The sequence below is a fragment of the Gracilinanus agilis genome, chromosome 2, assembly GCF_016433145.1.
Source record: "Gracilinanus agilis isolate LMUSP501 chromosome 2, AgileGrace, whole genome shotgun sequence".
Taxonomy (NCBI): Eukaryota; Metazoa; Chordata; class Mammalia; order Didelphimorphia; family Didelphidae; genus Gracilinanus; species Gracilinanus agilis.
In genome coordinates this window covers 610913576-610931333 of record NC_058131.1, presented here as the reverse complement: position 1 = coordinate 610931333, position 17758 = coordinate 610913576, and the positions used below count along the sequence as shown (strand labels likewise).

Here is a 17758-nt window from a genome sequence, read left to right as displayed (position 1 = left end):
AATATATATATATATATAGTGAAGACAAGTCTCTATTCACTAACCAACTGCATTCTCTCTCACCCCAAGGCTCTCTACTTTGCTCTCATGTTTTTTCTCCTCTGTCCCAATGTTCTCTATCCTTTTCCCAATGTTCTCCACCTCTTTCCCTTTTCCCTATTCTATTCTATTTCTGGGTCTTCTGTTCTCTTTTACAATCTTTCTTTCATCTCAAGAATCAACATCTCTTTTTTTGTCCCTAAATCAGTTTGGAGATTGGTTAATTCAGTGATGTTCAGGCCAGGCTGAGGGCAGCCTGAGGAGAAAGAGGGAGTCCTCCCCAGGGTGACCATTGGCCTCCAGAACAAGTAGACTGTCTGAGGTGGAAGTCAAAAAAATAGGGGTCATCCATTCTCCCTTCCTCTCTCTATGGCTAGGATAGGGTGGGGGTAACTGCATTGCAGCTAACCAGACTGAGTAAACAGTCTGTTCTGCCACTGGGACCCACCTCCTACCTTTGCAGGTATGCTGCCTGGCTGCCTGGCTCTTGGACTGTCAATGTCCGTCGCATGGCCACCATGCCTGGCACCACATGCTCTCCTGGATCTGCTCCCAGAACCTCACAGTTTCCCTGGACCTCTTCCACCTTCTGCTCTCGGGTCACTTCTTGGAAACTTCTTCACCTCTTTCCTCTTATAGACACAAATTTCTTTCTCTTTCTGCTTTCTCCCTCCAGTCTCTTTTGAGGCTCTAAGTGATCTAAATCAGGCAGTCTCCCCAGTCCCTTCAATGTTCCATGGGCCTCCCCAGTGTTCTGGTTGCCTCCCAAAGGCACCTGACCCCACACAGGGTTTGCCCTTTGTGGACAACAGATGACCCAAGATGTTTTTAGCTCAAATGAGCTCACATCTTTGCCCCTTTTTCCTAACCTCCACAATCCCCATGCAGCTCCTCTCTCTCACCTTCTATCACTTGCTGCATTTACATAGAAACCTTCAAAGAACTGGATCAAACACAGGAAGGGGCTATCTGACCTTTCTACCTAGCTTCTGTCTTTCTTTTTCAACTTTCAGGTTCCCACTCTTAGGATGGCCTCCTCCCTTTCTATTCCTCTTAACTAGCTCATTCTTAAAAAAAATCTCCAATCTCTTGTGCTAAGTCTTCCCAATCAAAAGGAGTCCTTTTAAAAATGATGTCTAATCCTATGGACCCTCGATATTAGTTGAAGTTTCAGTCCTCTCCAGGGGGGATTCCCTCAACCTCTTATTTATGGCTACTCTCATAAAATGACGGTTTTATAGCTGGAAGGTACCTTAAGAGGTTAACTAGTCAAACTCTGTCATTTTATAGAGGAGGAAACTGAGACCCAGAGAGATGAAGTGACTTGCCCAAGGTCACACAGCTTGTACGTGTTAGAGGCAGTATTTGAACCTGATTCCCCTAAATTCAGTGCTCTCTTTTCTTCTCTTTTGTCCTCCCATACCTGTAGTGAACTTTCCCTCTTTGATATTTCTTCAGATGCAAACCCAGGAACATGGTAGGGGAAACATAAATGCTTGCCTCAATGGGAAAGTTACAGTTTTTGGTACAGCTGGTCCATTTCCTAACCCTCCTTTGACCTTGTACTGTTCTAGCTTAAGAGTTCTGGGATAAGGGTTCCCTTTGAGCTCTCTGTCTTTTTTTTTCCTTTTTTTTTAAACCCTTACTTCTGTCTTAGTGTCAGTTCTTTTTTTAAAATATATTTTAAGCCCTAATATATTTTTATATATATCCTTCTATATTAATTTTTTTATTTGTTACAGGGCTAGGCAATGGGGTTAAGTGACTTGCCCAGGGTCACACAGCTAGGAAGTGTCTGAGGCCAGATTTGAACCTAGGACCTCCTGTATCTAGGCCTGACTCTCAATCCACTGAGCCATCCAGCTGCCCCCTTAGTGTCAGTTCTAAAAGAGAATTACAGTAAGGTTTAAGCAACTGGGGTTAAGTGACTTGCGCAGGGTCACACAGCCAAGAAGTATTTGAAGCCAGATTTGAATCCAGGCTTCCTGACTCCAGGCTTGGCACTCTATCCACTGTGCCACCTAACTGCCCCTCCTGGCTTGCTTTCTGTCCCAAGTCTCTTCTGGTTTCCCTTATAATTATAGGCAGCTGGCTGGTACAGAGGACAGAGTGCTTGATCAGCAGTTAAGAAGACTTAAGTTCAAATCTAGCCTCAGATACCTCCTAGCTATGTGACCCTGGTCAAGTCACTTAGTCTTTCTCTACCTCAGTTTCCTTATCTGTAATATGGGATAATAACAGCACCTATAACCCCTATCTCCCAGGGGAAATATTATTGTGGGGATATGATGAGAAACACTTATAAGATTCTTTGTAAACTTTAAAGTGCTTTATAAATGCTAGCTATTGCTATCATGGTCATTGTAATAACCTCCTCCCCTGCCTCAAGGTTTTTGTGGCTTCACTTCCTTCCTTGTCCTCATCATACCCTGCTTGACCTCTAGAATCCATCCAATTTCCAACCCAGCATTTTCTTCCAACTCTTCCTGGTTTCCCTGGCATCTTGGCTCTCTGGGGGAAGATTCTGCTGCAGGCTCTAGAGCCTGTCCCTCAGGAGGGCTCTGCCAATGAGCGTGCTCGAGTCGGTGATGAGGTGATGGCTCCATCACCCCCACCCTGTGTCTGGGCAGGCTGCCACACTGAGGTAACTCTGGCTGTGGCTGGCTAGCTCTGGCTGTGGTTGTGGCTCTGGCTGTGGGAGGAAAGAGAGAACTGCAATAGAGCTTCTCCTCTGAAATCAGTAAAGCTGGTTACTAACCAATACTGTGACCCAGCTTAGTGTTCTCGTGTCCTTACAAAAATGGGGAACTTTGCATCCCTTTGCTGTCATCACTGAAGAGAAAAACCAACCCTCTGATCTGAAGACAGCTTGACTCTTGGATCTCTCGCCAATAAAATGATGGGACAATTTAGCTTATTTACAAAAAAAGGGGGAGATTTTTTTTGTATTCTCCTGAACGAGAAAGCCCCCAACAACCCAATCCCATCCCTGTTCTGTCACGGAGGCACCCGATGATTCTCTATCATACTTGGAAAAGCCCTGTATGGACTGCTCTCTGTTTTGCAGTCTCTCCTCTCTTTGATTTCCCGCCCTCTCCTTTTTTCCCAAAGAGAGCCCAGAAAGATCCCTGCACAAGAAATACACGTAGGTATACATAACCACAATCACACAGAAATATGCCCACAAATATACCTCTTAGGCATATTCACATAGTCACAGGCATGTTCACATGAGCTTGCTGTATGAAGAATCTTAGCCTATCTCTGAAGTAAGGCAGTCACAGTATTTGCCAAGTTTCCAGACTTTTCTCTATGGTTAAGGGCAATATTTCATATCTGAAGCTCTGAATTCTGCTTTTCCAAGGTTGAAATCTCCATATCTGAATGTAGTCTTCAGAGATGCTCACATCTCTATGCATCCCTACATCTTTCTCTTACCACATTCAAACCATCTTGAGTTTGTAAAAGGATATTCATGTGCCAGTAGCTAGGTGCCATAGTGGATAGAATGCCGGACCTGGAGTCAGGAAGACCTGAGTTCAAATCCGGCCTCAGACATGTACTAACTGTGTGATCTTGAGCAAGTCATTTTAACCCTGTTTGCCTCAGTGTCCTCATCTATAAAATGAGCTGGAGAAAGAAATGATAAAATGACTCAAGTATCGTTGCCAAGAAAACTCCAAAAGGGGTCACAAAGAGTCAGAAACAACTAAACAATAAAACTCACATACCAAGGAAAGTAATATAAATTATAAAATACAAGAAACTCCCATTAGAAATAATTACTGCATGATAATATATGTATAACCCAGTTGAATTGCTTGTCAACTCTGGGAGGGAGGAGGGAAGAGGGGAAGGAGAAAACAAGAATCATGTAACCTTGGAGTGGAGGGAAATAATTACTACAATTACAAAAGAAACTAGAATCCAAAAGAAAATGATCCATCCCAGGCCAGATGGTTCCCAAATTTATAAATTGCAAATTATAAAAAAAAAACTCTTGTTATAAATAATCACTACAACTACAAAAGACACTAGAATCCAAAAGAAAATGATCCACCCCAGATAGATGGTTTCCAAATTTATAAATTGTACATTATGAGAAATTCTTGTTATAAATGATCACTGCAACTACAAAAGAAACTAGAACCTAAAAGAATATGATCCATCCCAGACTAGATGATTCCCAAGTTAGCTAATTTAAAATCCCAGAAGTCCTCTGCCCCATGAATGGATCTGGAAGCCCTAAAACTAAAATTAGACTCAATTCTGCCCCAACATGAAAACCTATTTTTGATATTTCAGTAAACAATATATATATATGTCATACATATATATTAAAAAACTAGAAAATGAAAACATGATCTAAAGCTTGTAGCATCAGAGGAAAGCTAGAAGAACAATTATGGTTGCTGGAATCAAGAATCTATGGATGGAGGCAGCTAAGTGGTTTAGCGGTCAGACCTAGAGATAAGAGGTCTGAGGTTCAAATTTGACCTCAAATACTTCCTAACTATATGACCCCTGGCAAGTCACTTAACCCCAACTGCCTGTCCATTATGGCTCTTCTCCTTTGGAACTGAAACTTAATGTGGATCCTAGGACCGACAGTCAGGGTTTAAAAAAAAAATCCGTAGATGGCAGCAAAGACTGAAGAAGGGGGAGCTGATTAAGGACTGGATGAAGCTCACAGAGGCAAGCAAACAGAGATCAAGAAGGTGAGGAGTTCTATATCTCAACCCAGGGGATTAGAGATAAGCAAGGTATAAAATATAATAAAAGGGAAAGCCCTGAGCCAAGAGGAAGGGTCTCCTGGACTCCTTCCAAGAAGAAAGCGGTAGCCCTGGAAGCTTCCAAGGTCAATAAGGCCTATGCCCTAGGGCAGATCTATTACACAGTACACACAAACATCCATTCACATATGCATATGTGTACAAGCCTAGCTGGAGCTGATATGAAGGCCAGAACACTAGCACAGGTGTGCTCGAGTTGTATTCACTACATCAAAACAAGTAGTCAGGTCACTTAAAAAGCAAAAAAACAAAAACAAAAACAACCAAAACTTTTAAAATTCATGGATCTAGTTATCTGGTGTTGGTTAGCCAAATACAAATTAATGTTTTTAACCTTTCATTATATTGTTTTGGTATTGGTTGGAGAGATTCCCTACTACTTATATAAGGTGGGCATGTCTAGCCTCTCTAGACCCTTCCATATAGATGAGTCCCTCCCCGGAGCCTTGCCACCTCTTCAGCCAATGCCCTGCCTAGGATCCTGGATCCTGAACTTGGGACTGCTGGGGGTTGGAGGTAGGGATATAGCAGGGAAATACCTTGCTTTTTGACTTACATATGTACCTTTCCCTGAGTTCTGAGGTCCTAATCATGTGATTTAAAACTAAAAGGGGTCTTATGGGACATTCCAGTACAAACATTCTTTGCAGAGGTTGTCCCTCATCCCTAGAATGCACTCCCTCTTCACCTGGCTTCTTAGACTGCTTAGCTTCCTTCAAGGCTCAGAGAAGAAGATGGCACCTCATACAGGAAACCTTTTGTGATCCTCCTGATTGTTACTGCTCTTAGGTTCCTCAAAGTATCTCATATTTATTTATCTGGGCACATAGTATATATCTCCTAGGAGAACATAAACTCCTTGAGGTGCTTTTCATTTTGTTGTGTGCTTAAGAAATGCTTGTCCAGATGAATTGAATTAAATGTCCTGGCATATGTGTATTTGGCACTTATCTTAATGCAAGAGCTGGTACAGAAGGAAAGAAGAGGTAAGAGATGAGCTCTGAACAGTCGGAAATGTAGGGAAAATATTTGGTGGGTACTGGGATAAGGAGGATTCAAAGGAAGACAGTAGTGCTCTTCCTCTGATGGAAGGGAAAAAGAGAAGCTCTCCTTTACATTAAAAGGTCCCATTGAGAAACCTGGGGAGCATGAACCTTTAAAGATTGAACTAGAACCTTCCTTTCTGAGCACAGACTTGGAAGACTGCACCTTGGGGAGCTCAGCAAGGGATAACAAGGTCAAGGTCCATTTCCCTGGAGAGTCTGCTGCCCCTAGTCCCTGTGGCATATCAGAAAACCCAGTGTGTTCAATATTAAAAAAACAAACAAACCTAGATTTAAATCCTGACTGCCACTCACCATGTTTGCAACAATAGGCAAGACACTTAACTTTTTCTGGGCCACACTTCCCTCATCTGTAAAATGAAAGCACTGGACTAATCTCTAATATCCCTTCCAGTACCAAATCTCATGGTTCTAGTTCAATCACAAACAGATGAATGCCACCTATACTAACAGGAATGCTCCCATCTGGCCATTCTCTCTCTCTCTCTCTCTCTCTCTCTCTCTCTCTCTCTCTCTCTCTCTCTCTCTCACACACACACACACACACACACACACACACACACACACTCTCTCTGTACACCCTTCTCCCCCATCTTCTCTTTCTGTTTTCTTTTCTCCCTCTCATGCTTTTATATAAGAACTCCCTTTTGTGTGCTCTCACACACACGTATATACACACAGATGTAAATATGCTTCTTTCTCCTGGCACATAAAAACATCAACACAAATCCCCTAGTCCCCATATCTCCCTTCCTCCCTCCAGGGGCCATCTCCTGCCTGGCCCCGTCTCCACTTGGCTAATTCCCCCTGTGGCCCCTGTATTGAACTGTTGTGTTGTCCATTTCCCAGTGACAAGGGCTCTGGTTACAGAGTTATTGATTGGTTTTCATGCAGACAGATGGGCCCGTCCCAGTCTCCCATCGAAATCCCCGGCTGTATGGGCTGATTGTTGCCACTCCCGGTGTAGGATTGCACCAGAGACCACCCTCCACGCAGTCTCCTTCACCCAGGCTGCGGACGGTAATAAATGGAGCCAGCCTGAGCGATAATAAAAGCAATTGAGTGGGTTACCTGTGCAGACGTGAGATTTATACCTCCTCATATTTGATGTGATTGTTTTATTGAGTTCTCTGAGCAGTTAGGACACAATTTATTTATTTATTTAGGGGTTTTTCCTCTCTTTTTCTTTGTAGTTCTCTTGGGATCCCACCTGGTGCTTTCACTGGGGACAACCCCTCCCACCTTCCCCGTCTCTGGAGTCAGATGGCTATATCCTGCCAGGCTGGCCACCGTGCTCCCCTTCCCCATCTTTTCGAGCACTAATCTTCATAATGTAGAGGTTTTCTCCTTACTCAGGGGCTCTGTGTACTAACACGGGACTCTACACAAGGCCAGAAGACAGATGAACAGAAGAATCTGACCAATGAGAAGGAAGCTTATAGTAGCAAACAGTTTCTAGAACCACTGAGAAAATTGAAAAAGGAACTCACGGAAAGGCAGATGCAGCCTCTTCTAAACAATGAGAAAACCAGCTTTCTTCTCTACTTCTCAATAGGGTTCATGGAGTCATGGTCCCTGTAGTAAGGGGGTTTTCTACCAAAACCCAAGGACTGCAGACCACCGCACCCCCGTTTACAGCAAAATAATACATTCTTCTGCTAGATATGGTCCTGTCTACTATTTCAAGGTCAGAGAAGAGCAAGTGTTAACTTCAAAATTTCTCTATACATGCATCCATTTCTGTACTTTTAGAGGGACACTCTTGGGCTGTCCAGCAGGCTAAACAACCACACTTGGGGAGTCCCATGAAGCTGCCAGGAGCCCTTCCACCAAATAGTTACAAGGGCATGATGACTTCAGGCCATTCTACTATCACTCAGTGGGGCAGAGTACCCAATGAAAGTCAAATTCCTTTCCATGGCTGACCTTTAAGCACTGAGTATCAAAAGAAAAACCATAGTAACCAACACTAGTGTCCCATCTAGGGATACCTAATCATCTAGAAAGTCCATGCCCCTGGCTGACTAGTGGCAATCAATTGGTTTGGGAAGGTCTTTGACCAAGCAGCTTTTGACCGACATATCTCTCTGATGCCAGAGCTCTGCAAAGACCCTCAGAATCTGCCTATTAAGATATCCTGGACGCTGATGAATTTCCCCAACTATAACAGTTCCAGTGGCAGTCTAGGGAGCAGCTATCACTCAGAGCCCTACCCCAGTTCATTTACAGCTAATACAGAGGAAGAAGGCTGTTGGATTCACCTTGGATGGGTGACAGAGGAAGAGCCTCACTCATAAAGACTGAGAAAACTGAACTCTGTGACCTACAGTGTGAATGGACCTGGGAGGAAAGGAGAATTGTCTTAGCCAGTGCCAGTTCAATCAGAAATGGAAACTGAGGGATATGCACTTCCTTCCTCTTCTCAAGAAGTCTGATAAAGTCTGAACTCTTTCTCTCTCTCAGGTTTGTTCCCATTCCAAGAAGAAGCGGCATTCCCCACCCAAAGCAGTAGCCAACTTGCGATCATTAACATTTAATTTGGAAAATCTTTTTCTTCCTAGTCGACTGCCCCATAAAGTAGTAAAGGAGTTTTCTTCCTTTCTGTAGCATAGATCTCACCTTCCTGTTTCCCATTCCAGATTATATCTGACACCAGGTCCTCATCTAAAGTCACCAGGCTTACAAACTCACACTCCACAAATGGCAAGTGCCCCAACATTTAGAACAATTCAGACAAATTCCATGTGCCATGCAAATAATGAAATGCCCCTGATTTCCTAGCTATCCCAACAAACCCTCCAGGAATCTGCCATGCTCTCAATAAACTTCCTTAGACATTTATAAAAGGATGTGCTATAGAAAACTGTAGGGTGGGTGGCACAAGTCTTCATGGCAACAGGATCAGAGATTGCCGAGACTGAAGAGCCAATTTTTAAAGCATGAAAAGCAATTTGGTTTATAAGCGCAACAGCATATTTCAAGTGCAGCGACAGCATCTGTTTTGGGGAGGGGAAGATAAAATCCGTGCAGTGTGGATCAGGTGGGTGAACAATTGTGTAGCCTCTCTCCTTGCCAAAACTACACAGACACAAAGACACACACAAACAGTACAAAGCACTGGCACAAATTGTCACCAAACAAGTGGTGACCACTGAGCTCCAGTGCTACTTATTGCCTATGTCCCCCTTCTTTTTCTTCAGCTTCCTTCTGTACTGAGGAATGACTTTGCAACTCAGGACAGAAGGGAGGACAATGGCCCTAGCACAATCCATAGGATTTTAGGATTTAGCACTGGATAGACCTTGAAGAGATCATTTAGTCTAACCCTGTCATTTTCCAGAAGAGGAAAGTGAGTCCTGAAGAGGATGTGACTTATCTAAAGTCACACAGTTAGGAAAGGACAGACCACTTGTCAAATGCAAGTCCTCTAACTCCAAATTTATTGCTCTTTTCATTACACCAAACTGTCTCCACAGTTGAACCCTCATACCAAGTTTGACCAATGCCCAGGAAGTATCTTGCTTTCGTGGGGCTTTAGAGAGAATAGATTCATCTCAGAAAAAAAAGAAATTTTTCTTCATTGAAGCAAAGCAACTGAAGGCTGCCTTGACCAAAAGAAACAGGGCCTGTGGTGCTATAGCCAGAGGCTGCCCAGCAGCCAATCAGCCCTGGGCCACCAGCAGAGCCTTTTCTGAAATATGAAACAGAAAGCAGCGTCTACCCTATTGTGAGAAATAGGAACATTCTGGCCTCTCCTTATTTAAAAAGAAACAGTGCCAACCTGTTCCCACCTGAGTGTTGGACCCAGAGAATCTTTTTCTCCTATTCTGCCAGTGGCATCCCCATTCTTTCCCTCCCACTGGTTTTCTATCTCAAGCAACAAAATTCCCCACTTCTAACACTGCCACACCCCAAAGGAAGGTTCCACACCTACACATTGGGCACAGAGCCTCATCTTGAGCTGCTCCCACCACTGCATACATGAGTTGTTCTTTCTCCCACTCACTCTTTTCTCATTTCACCTGCCTGGGTGCTTCCCCACTCCACATTTCCAGCAGTTAATAGGTATATTCCAAGGGCTCTGGCACTTGTCTGGAATCCCCAGCTCCCCTACCTGTACCTTCTCATGACAGAGTTGTCCAGAACACTAAGCCTCAGTTTTTTTTCTTTAAAACAGCTTAGTCCAGCAATTAACAAAGCTGGTTACTTTACTCCTAGGTCCCAACCAAAGAATCAAACCTTGTTCCATTAAAAACCCCTCTAATGTCCCCACAGACACCACTGTCCAGTCCTGGCAGTCTGTCTCCACAGCAGGGCTTGTCCCCAGCTGCTCTCTTCCAATGCCCAGTCCCTCCCTCCCTTGAAAAGCCCTCAGCCCAGACCCACACTCAGGAGGAACAGCCAGCAGAGGGAGGTTACAACTCGGCTTGGCTTTGAAAGCAAGGCCTCTTTCCCCAGGGTCTTAGCCGTCCTTCTCCTGGACTGTGAGATACGACAGTCTTATCCCTTTCAGGAACACCCCTGTGCCTTCCACAGCTCCTTCCTAGGGTGTCTGAATGTCAAACAGCTATGCTTTCAATACCTGGCTGAGCTAGACCCAGGGAGCTGGAGGGGTTTAGGAGGGTGTATAATTAGCTGATCAGTATTATGTTACCCTGTTCATAACTGAATAACCATTTTAATACAGATGGCACACGCTGGGATAATTTCCGGGGTCGCCTTGCAGTACGTTACAGCCCGAGAGTGGCAGAGGGAATCTTCTTTAGCCAAGGTACATTCTACCAGCTAATTCTACCTGCTGTTTTCAAGATGATTTGGGATAATTCCATATCATTTGCAAAATATTAAAAACCCTTGATATGTGGTGCCAGATTCAGAAATCAACACCATCTGAATTATTAGCATTATTCTGATAATAGTCTGATGAAGAATGCACAGGAAAATAAGACGGGGTCTTCTCTCTCTCTCTCTCACACACACACACACACACACACACACACACTCCATTACCCCTCTTCAGCTTTCATGAAAAGGTTTGGATTTTTAATTTCTGTTTGTTTAGCTTTTTAAAATTTTGGCTAACCCTATCATGGCCTTCCCATTAACTGCATATGTGTATACTTGTATATATGATTTGTGATCACCTCAGGCCCAAGCAGGCCTGGTTTCAGAGCTATATTTGTGGTCCACATAATGGTATAGCAGATAAGGCAAGACTTTACCTAGCAAGTGCACATGGATCCAGGGTACATGTGTTTTCCCAATGAGATCCCTGTAGGAGTGGGAAGTGGATGGGGTGGCATAGAGGGGAGAACCTTCGTACTCTGCAGGAGTGGGAAAATAAGCATCCTGATGCAGGGATGCAATTGTAGGCATGTGTTGATGGGGTGCATCTCCTTGGGACACAAGGGAACGATAGGGCTGGTGATAAACATGGGTGAAACAGAGTATGAGCTTATCTAAACTTAGGGCCATGGTGATGCCCAGCTACAACTTTTGGAAAGAGTCTGTGGTTGGGAAGGACTGTGGGTGTTTACTTGATGATTGCTTTTAAAACGCTCATTAGAAAGATTAAAGTAGTAGGAGATATCCTAGAAAGTCAACAAGGGAAACCTGGCCTTCTCCTTCCCCATGAAGGGGTGGTTTGTCCTGGGCTTGGGGTTCGTGGAGCAGACTGTGGGTTGGTGATTTCTTTCTGCCAGCCACCGGGAGGGGAGGAAGAATGTTTTCTCGACTTAGCTAGCAAGGCTAAAAAGCTTTTGGAAGCAGTTCTGATGGGGCTGGGATGAGGGAGAATGGAGGAGAGAGCCAGAGCTAGGGCTGGGCAGAGTAGGGGGGGCCGATGCCCCTGGGGAAAGCAAACTCTCCTTTAGAAAGAGAAGTCTGTTTGGAGGCGATGAATAGACACTGGTCATTCTAACGGCTCGAGCTACGGGTTGTGATTGTCTCTAGATAGTGAGGCGAGTAATCTTGGAGTCTTAATTACCACAAACACTTGGATTCATTTCCAGGACAGCGAGAAAGGCCGAGCAGGGACGCTGGGGCCAGAAAGTCGGAGAGAAGCCTTGTCCCTCTCCCAATCTGTCACTACCACAGTGGCCTCTCCCCTACCCTTGGTACCACCTGGCCAGAGTCCCACCTAACTAAAGGGGTCCCAACTTGGACGTGATTGGAGGACGGGGCAGAGCGGATTGATCTGGCCCCAGAAAGGAACTAGAAGGTGCCCTAGGTCCTCCTAGCCCTGACCCTGGCCCCTAAGAAAGAACCTTAGTGACTTGGGACCCTGGATCCGCCGGCCGGGGGCGCTCTCTCACCTGTTGATGGAAGAGACGCTGGGCACTGTGTCGTTGTCGCAGATGCCCTCGGCCAGCAGTCGGTCGCGTATCTCCCAGGCGAACATGGTCGGGTTCTGCCGCTTGTATTCAGCGATCTTGTCCACTACCTTGGGTGTAGCCACCTTGGGCTTGGAACCGCCGATCACCCCGGGCTTGATGCTGCCCGTTTCGTAATACCTGTGGTCGAGAAGTCCAGCAGGCTCAGGAGGCAGTGGGGAGTTTCCAAAGCCCAGAAACCACAGGGTCAGAGCTCCAAGCTTCTCCGCCGGTCCCCATCGCGGTCCCCCCAACCCCAAGCCCCTGGTGCACCCCAGTGCACTGCAGTCACAGAGATTCCTGTCAGAGGAGTCAAGTCAAAAAGCATTTCGATTCACCGGAATAACACGAGTGCTCTAGAATGGAGGAGGGAGGGCGAATTTCGGAAAGCTCCTAGGCAAGGCCTGTTTGGTTGGGAAGAAGGAACGGCAAACGCTGGACCAGGGGATAATAGAAGCTGACCTCCACACCCTTTCTCCAGAGAAAGGGCTAAAGGCAGAGATGCGGGAAGAGGCCAGAATGTCTGCGCTCAGCCAAGGGGGAAACTGCGCATCGATTCCTCTGAATTAAAAGCACTGAGCTAGAAGGCGGCAGCCTTCGATCCCTCATCCTATACTTTCCCGATCCCCCGCAACCAATGCTTCGGCCAGGGCCCTCCTCCGGACTTTGGGGCTTTTGGTCCTTTCGGGGACCCGATTTTTTTCTCCCCTCCCTCTCTTCTTCCAAACCGTTAGCTACAGGCGGCACTCACTCAGGAGAAGCACCTCCATTTTTTTGGAGCCTTGGAGTCTGGTGGGAGAGTCCCTGAAGTGAAAACAAGGGCTCATCCCACTCATTCAGCTCACCCTTCTCTTTCTCTTTCCTATACTTCCCGGACATATAGCGGGAGAGTGGAGGCCCCCAGGGCCGCTTTCACAAGAGTATCTTTTTCTGAGTGGAGCCTGTCCCGGGGCAGGATGGAGGGGTCACCCACTTCAAGACCCTATTTCTCTGCGTTTGGTGGGGGGGGGGGGAATCTGGCCGGAAAAGTCGGCCTAAAGGCAAGGAGGGAAAAGAGAGGGACCTCCAAAAGATCGCTTTGAGCAGCTTGGGGCTCAGGGTAGCCCTTACCTGCCCAGGATCTTGCTGACGCAGCCGTGGCTGACCCGCAGCTGCCGAGAGATGTCACAAGGCCGGACTCCCTGGTGGGCGAGCTCCACAATACGCTGCCGCACCACATCTGGCAGGGGCCGTCCATTCACAAACACCCCCCCGAGCTGGTTGACACCCCCGTGCCCTGCTGGGGAGAGAGAAGAAAAAACACAACGCCCCACACACAGCAGAGACAGGCCGTTAGTCAGGGACAGCGGGCAGGCCAGACCCGACGGTGGGAGCGGGAGGACTAGGGGTTGTAGGGAGCTAGAGCGAGACTGAAAGGACTTGGTTCTGAACCCGGACTGAGAGAAAAGGCTGAGGAACCGGGAAAGGGGGCAGACAGAACTGAGAAAGGGGTGAGGAGATATAGAAGGAAATGAACGAAAAGCGAATGAGAAATGACGTATAAGACAAAAGGTAAATAGAGAAGGAGAAAGAAAATATAGAGAGGGCAAAGACATGCAGAAGGAAATGTAATTCCAAGGATGGTAGGACAAGAAAGGAAGAGAAGATGAAGGAAAGAAAGAGCATAAGAGAAAGAAGAGATGAAAAGAAAAAGAGGAGGTAGAAAGAAAAGGATGAGAGGGGGAAATAAATGTGAGAGAAGAGAAACAATAAAAAAGCTGAAAGAGTAAAATGAGAGGAGGAGAAGGAAAGCAGGGAAAGGAGAAAGCAAAAAGGAGCACAGGAAGGGAAGGGGAAGCAGAAGAGAAGAGGGGAAGCAAAAACAAGGGAGAGGAAGGAAGGGAAAGGACAGACTAGGACGATGTTCCTAGGACATCGAAGGAGAAGACCAGCATGGGGGAGAAAGGAAGCGAAAAGGAATAGGGAGAGGAACTGGAGGGAGGAAATGGTCCGGGTAGAGAGGACAAGAGAAAGGTAGGAAGGGATGAGGAGGAAGAGATTGATGTATTCAGGATCACAGTCTGGGACAACAAGGAAAAGACTAATTTCTTCTGTGGTAAGAAGTCTTTTGGGGAGAGTAGTTGGGGGGGAGCTAATATTTCTGAGGTCAGAGCCCCAGACCTTAGGGAACAGGGGTCTGTGTGATCCAAGGCTACTTAGGTTCATAGGCAGGAAAACGCTTGAGCAGTGTTGCGGTAGTCTCTGGCCGAACCCAACCCGTTCCCCCTGCTATGTAGCTCCTATCCTTTCCTCTTTTAACATTTCCCTGATTTTTCTTCCTGTCGTTTTTTCTTTTCTTTTTTCTCTCTTACTTCTTTATTTCTTTTATTAATTTTTTCCCCATTTCGTGTTTCTTTGTCCTCTTTGTTTCAAGGGGAGATGAAGTGCAAGAAATCCAAGGAGGAAAAATCAAAACAAAACAAGGAAGAGGAGATGCGGGCAAGGGCTTGGGGCTGTTAAACTCTATCCCGTCTATCCCACAGAGTAGCTTAGTCTTACTCTTGCACCCCAGGAAAAAAAACTATCTCCCCAGGAGCCAGGCTGCTCTTCCTGAAATAACACAGTCTGGTCTGGGAAAGGGCAAAGGATCAGAGAAAACGCCCTGCAAACCGCTGAGGCCTGGCTCACAAATCATTTGACTCAAACAGAAGAGGAGAGAGGCCACACTGGTCAGTGGGGGGGGCATTAATAACGAGGGACTGTCCTTCCCTGAAAAGGGAGGAAAGGTGGAATTTCAATCCCGGATAACTACAGAAATATTCAAACAGCGGCGGGTACCTATTCCAGCCTGGAGTTTGGGGGAGGGGAGAAGGTGGATATAGAGGGCACTGAGCCCTCCAGTTCCAAACCCCTTCCCTGGCCTGCATCTCCTCCTGGAAATAAACAAATCAGAGCTAAGGAGCCCGTGGTGGCCAAACTGGCCTTGGCGCAAGCTTCTTACAGCGGCAACCCTAGATACCCGCCAGGGTCTGCGGACAACTTGAAGAACTCAGTACCCTAAGACACAGAAGTTTTTCGGGGGAAGAAGGAATGCCTCTGCCTCCCAGTCTTTTTCCCTCCCCCTCTCCCCCAGTCCTCCAACTAGTCGGGTGCTGCCCCGTCCACCTGTCCGGATGAGCAAGGAAGGGCAGGAGCCGGGCTTTTCCCTGGAGAGAAGGCCGCTCGCTCCTAACTCCCTAGAATGACATGGAGAGGAAGTAAGGCTTGGCCCTTTCGAACCCTCTCCATCTGCAAGGGTCCAGCTCCGGTTCGGTCCCCCTTCCACCTCCCACACACACACCTACTCCAACCTAGAACATCAATAATTCAGGCCCGGAGAGAACTCGCGTTACCAGCTTGAAAAGGCGGCAGCTGCGGGCAGATTAGAGATGAATAATTCAACCTGCCCGGGCTTTGGGCCCGGCCTGGCCCCTTTGGTCCAATCTGAGGGGCGATGGGGTGTGGGAAAGAGGAGGAAGGGAGACCGGTACTAGCTGGCTGCGACTTAGGCTAGCTGTGAGCTTGGAGAGCCCGACAGAAGAAAGAGCCGGGCCGAGGGCCGCGCCGGAGCCCGAGCCCGAGCCCGAGCCCGAGCCCGAGCCCGAGCCCGAGCCCGAGCCCGAGCCCGAGCCCGAGCCCGAGCCCGAGACTGCAGCCCGCTTCTGCACTGAGGTTCCAGCTCCGACTGTGGCCGGCAAACCCGGTGCTGTTCTCTGCTCTTGCCTTTTCCTTCACTCTCCCTAACCCACCTTAATCCCCATTCCCTGAATCCTTTCCTTCGGTTTTCAAAGCGGAGTCTGTGGCTACTGCTTGTCCCTGCGGGAGTAAGCCGCAGAACTCTAGAAACCGCAGCCTCCGGGGCGAGTGGGAGAGCAGGCGAACAGCCGGAGAGGGTTAAGGGGCTAGACTTCTAGGAGCTTTTCAAAGGGGTACAGTTTTACCGCCTGGGCTCAGGGAGAGCTGGGGCTGTTCTCAGACTCGCAGCTCCCGGCTTCGTTTGATTTGTAATTATTGGAAGGGAGGCAAGAAAATATATTTTATTTCGGAGGCTTTGTAGAAATTTCCTTAAATTCTAAATGTCTGTTTAGAGAAACCTGCTATCCCTTCTGTTCAATTATTCTTGGTACAGGACCAAACCAGGTCTAAAAAGTTCCCTGTGAAAACTTGCAAATTATCCTTAATTATTAAGCTCCCAGGGCAATGAGTTTCTTTTATGAAATATTGCTTCTTTTAAAACATTCACTTACAAAAATCTTTCGATTGTTTTTCAAACTGAAGACGACTAAGAAGAATTTGGATTTCATTAAATTAATTTTGTTCCTTCTTTTCTCTCCTTATTCCTTTATTTTCTGCCCATTTCCTGGTCTTTTTTTTTTCTCATCCCTTTTCTGTAATTTTTTCGTTTCCTTACATTAGTTTACAATTTCTTTCTTTCATTTGTCATTTGCTTTCCTTTTGTTCTTTCTCCAAAATTTTCCTTCTTTCTCCCTTTCCTTCTCTCACTCTCTACTTTACCCAGAGACTGCAGGAAGACTCGGTCAGAACTGCTCAGGTACAAGTGCTCTCGGCTCTGGCCCTTCTGCTTCCTGGCCCGGAGAGGGCTCTGTTCTTTCTAGAGCCGATCCGCAATTTCCCTCAGAAACCCCCTTTGTTTTTAGAGCAGCTCCCAGGGGAATTAACAAGACATTTTACCACCACCACCACCCCCTCCAAAATTCAAATGGACGGGACAGGAGAAAGGACGGGAAGAGACAGTGAAGGGAGAGGAGAAAAGGAAGGAAGGAAGAAGAGAACGAAGAGAACGAGGAGAGAGGAAAGGAAGACAAAACGAGGACAAGAAAGAGAAAGGGAAGAACGAGAAGGAAGGAAAATGAAGGGAAGGGGAATGTTTAAAACAAATAAGCAAGAAAAGGCTAGGGTTGGCAAGCCCTGAGCTAGTGGGAGCAATGATGGGAAGGGGCCACCCGCAGGCGGATTCACCTCGGATTAGGGCATTGCCCTTTCACTGTTGCTCTCTGCGCCAGGGGTCCCTCCTGAGTCTCCCTGATGTCCGGGACTCCACAGAGAGAAAGAAAGAAACGGAAGGATGCCCTGCCCCAGTTCCCCTCCCTCGGCTACCGGAGCAGAAAGGGGTCGCTGAGGGAGTGGTAGTGACAAAAAAAGCCAGTTTAGATAAGGAAGAGAGGGCTGGGGCAGACCTGTCCGCCTGCGAATGGAGCAGGTGGAAGGGGGTGAGGTGAAGGCGTAGAGGAGTGCAGGGGATGGAAGGATGAAAAGAAGTGGGAAGAGGTTAAAGGAGAGAGACAAGAGAAGGACAGATGGAGAGAAGGCATAGGGAAGACAAAAAAGAAAGGGAGAAAGCGGCAAATGGACAAGGAAAAGGGACCGCGGCCGGAGAGGAAAGGAGGGGGGCCCGGTAAAAGGAAGCTGGTGGGGGTGGGGTAGGGTGAGGGTGGGGGCGGGGAAGAGCCCG

The 17758-nt window shown here is 46.9% G+C and overlaps 1 protein-coding gene across 1 annotated transcript in view; it reads right to left on the bottom strand.

Moving 5' to 3' along the window:
* PAX2 (paired box 2) overlaps positions 1–17758 on the bottom strand; it is a 115296-nt gene that overhangs the window by 89331 nt on the left and 8207 nt on the right. The window contains exons 2-5 of the mRNA XM_044660164.1: positions 15771–15970; positions 15270–15303; positions 13378–13543; positions 12211–12408 (exon numbers count right to left, since the gene is read on the bottom strand). Of these exons, the coding sequence (XP_044516099.1) occupies positions 12211–12408; positions 13378–13543; positions 15270–15303; positions 15771–15970 (598 nt within the window). The remainder of the gene's footprint in view (positions 1–12210; positions 12409–13377; positions 13544–15269; positions 15304–15770; positions 15971–17758) is intronic.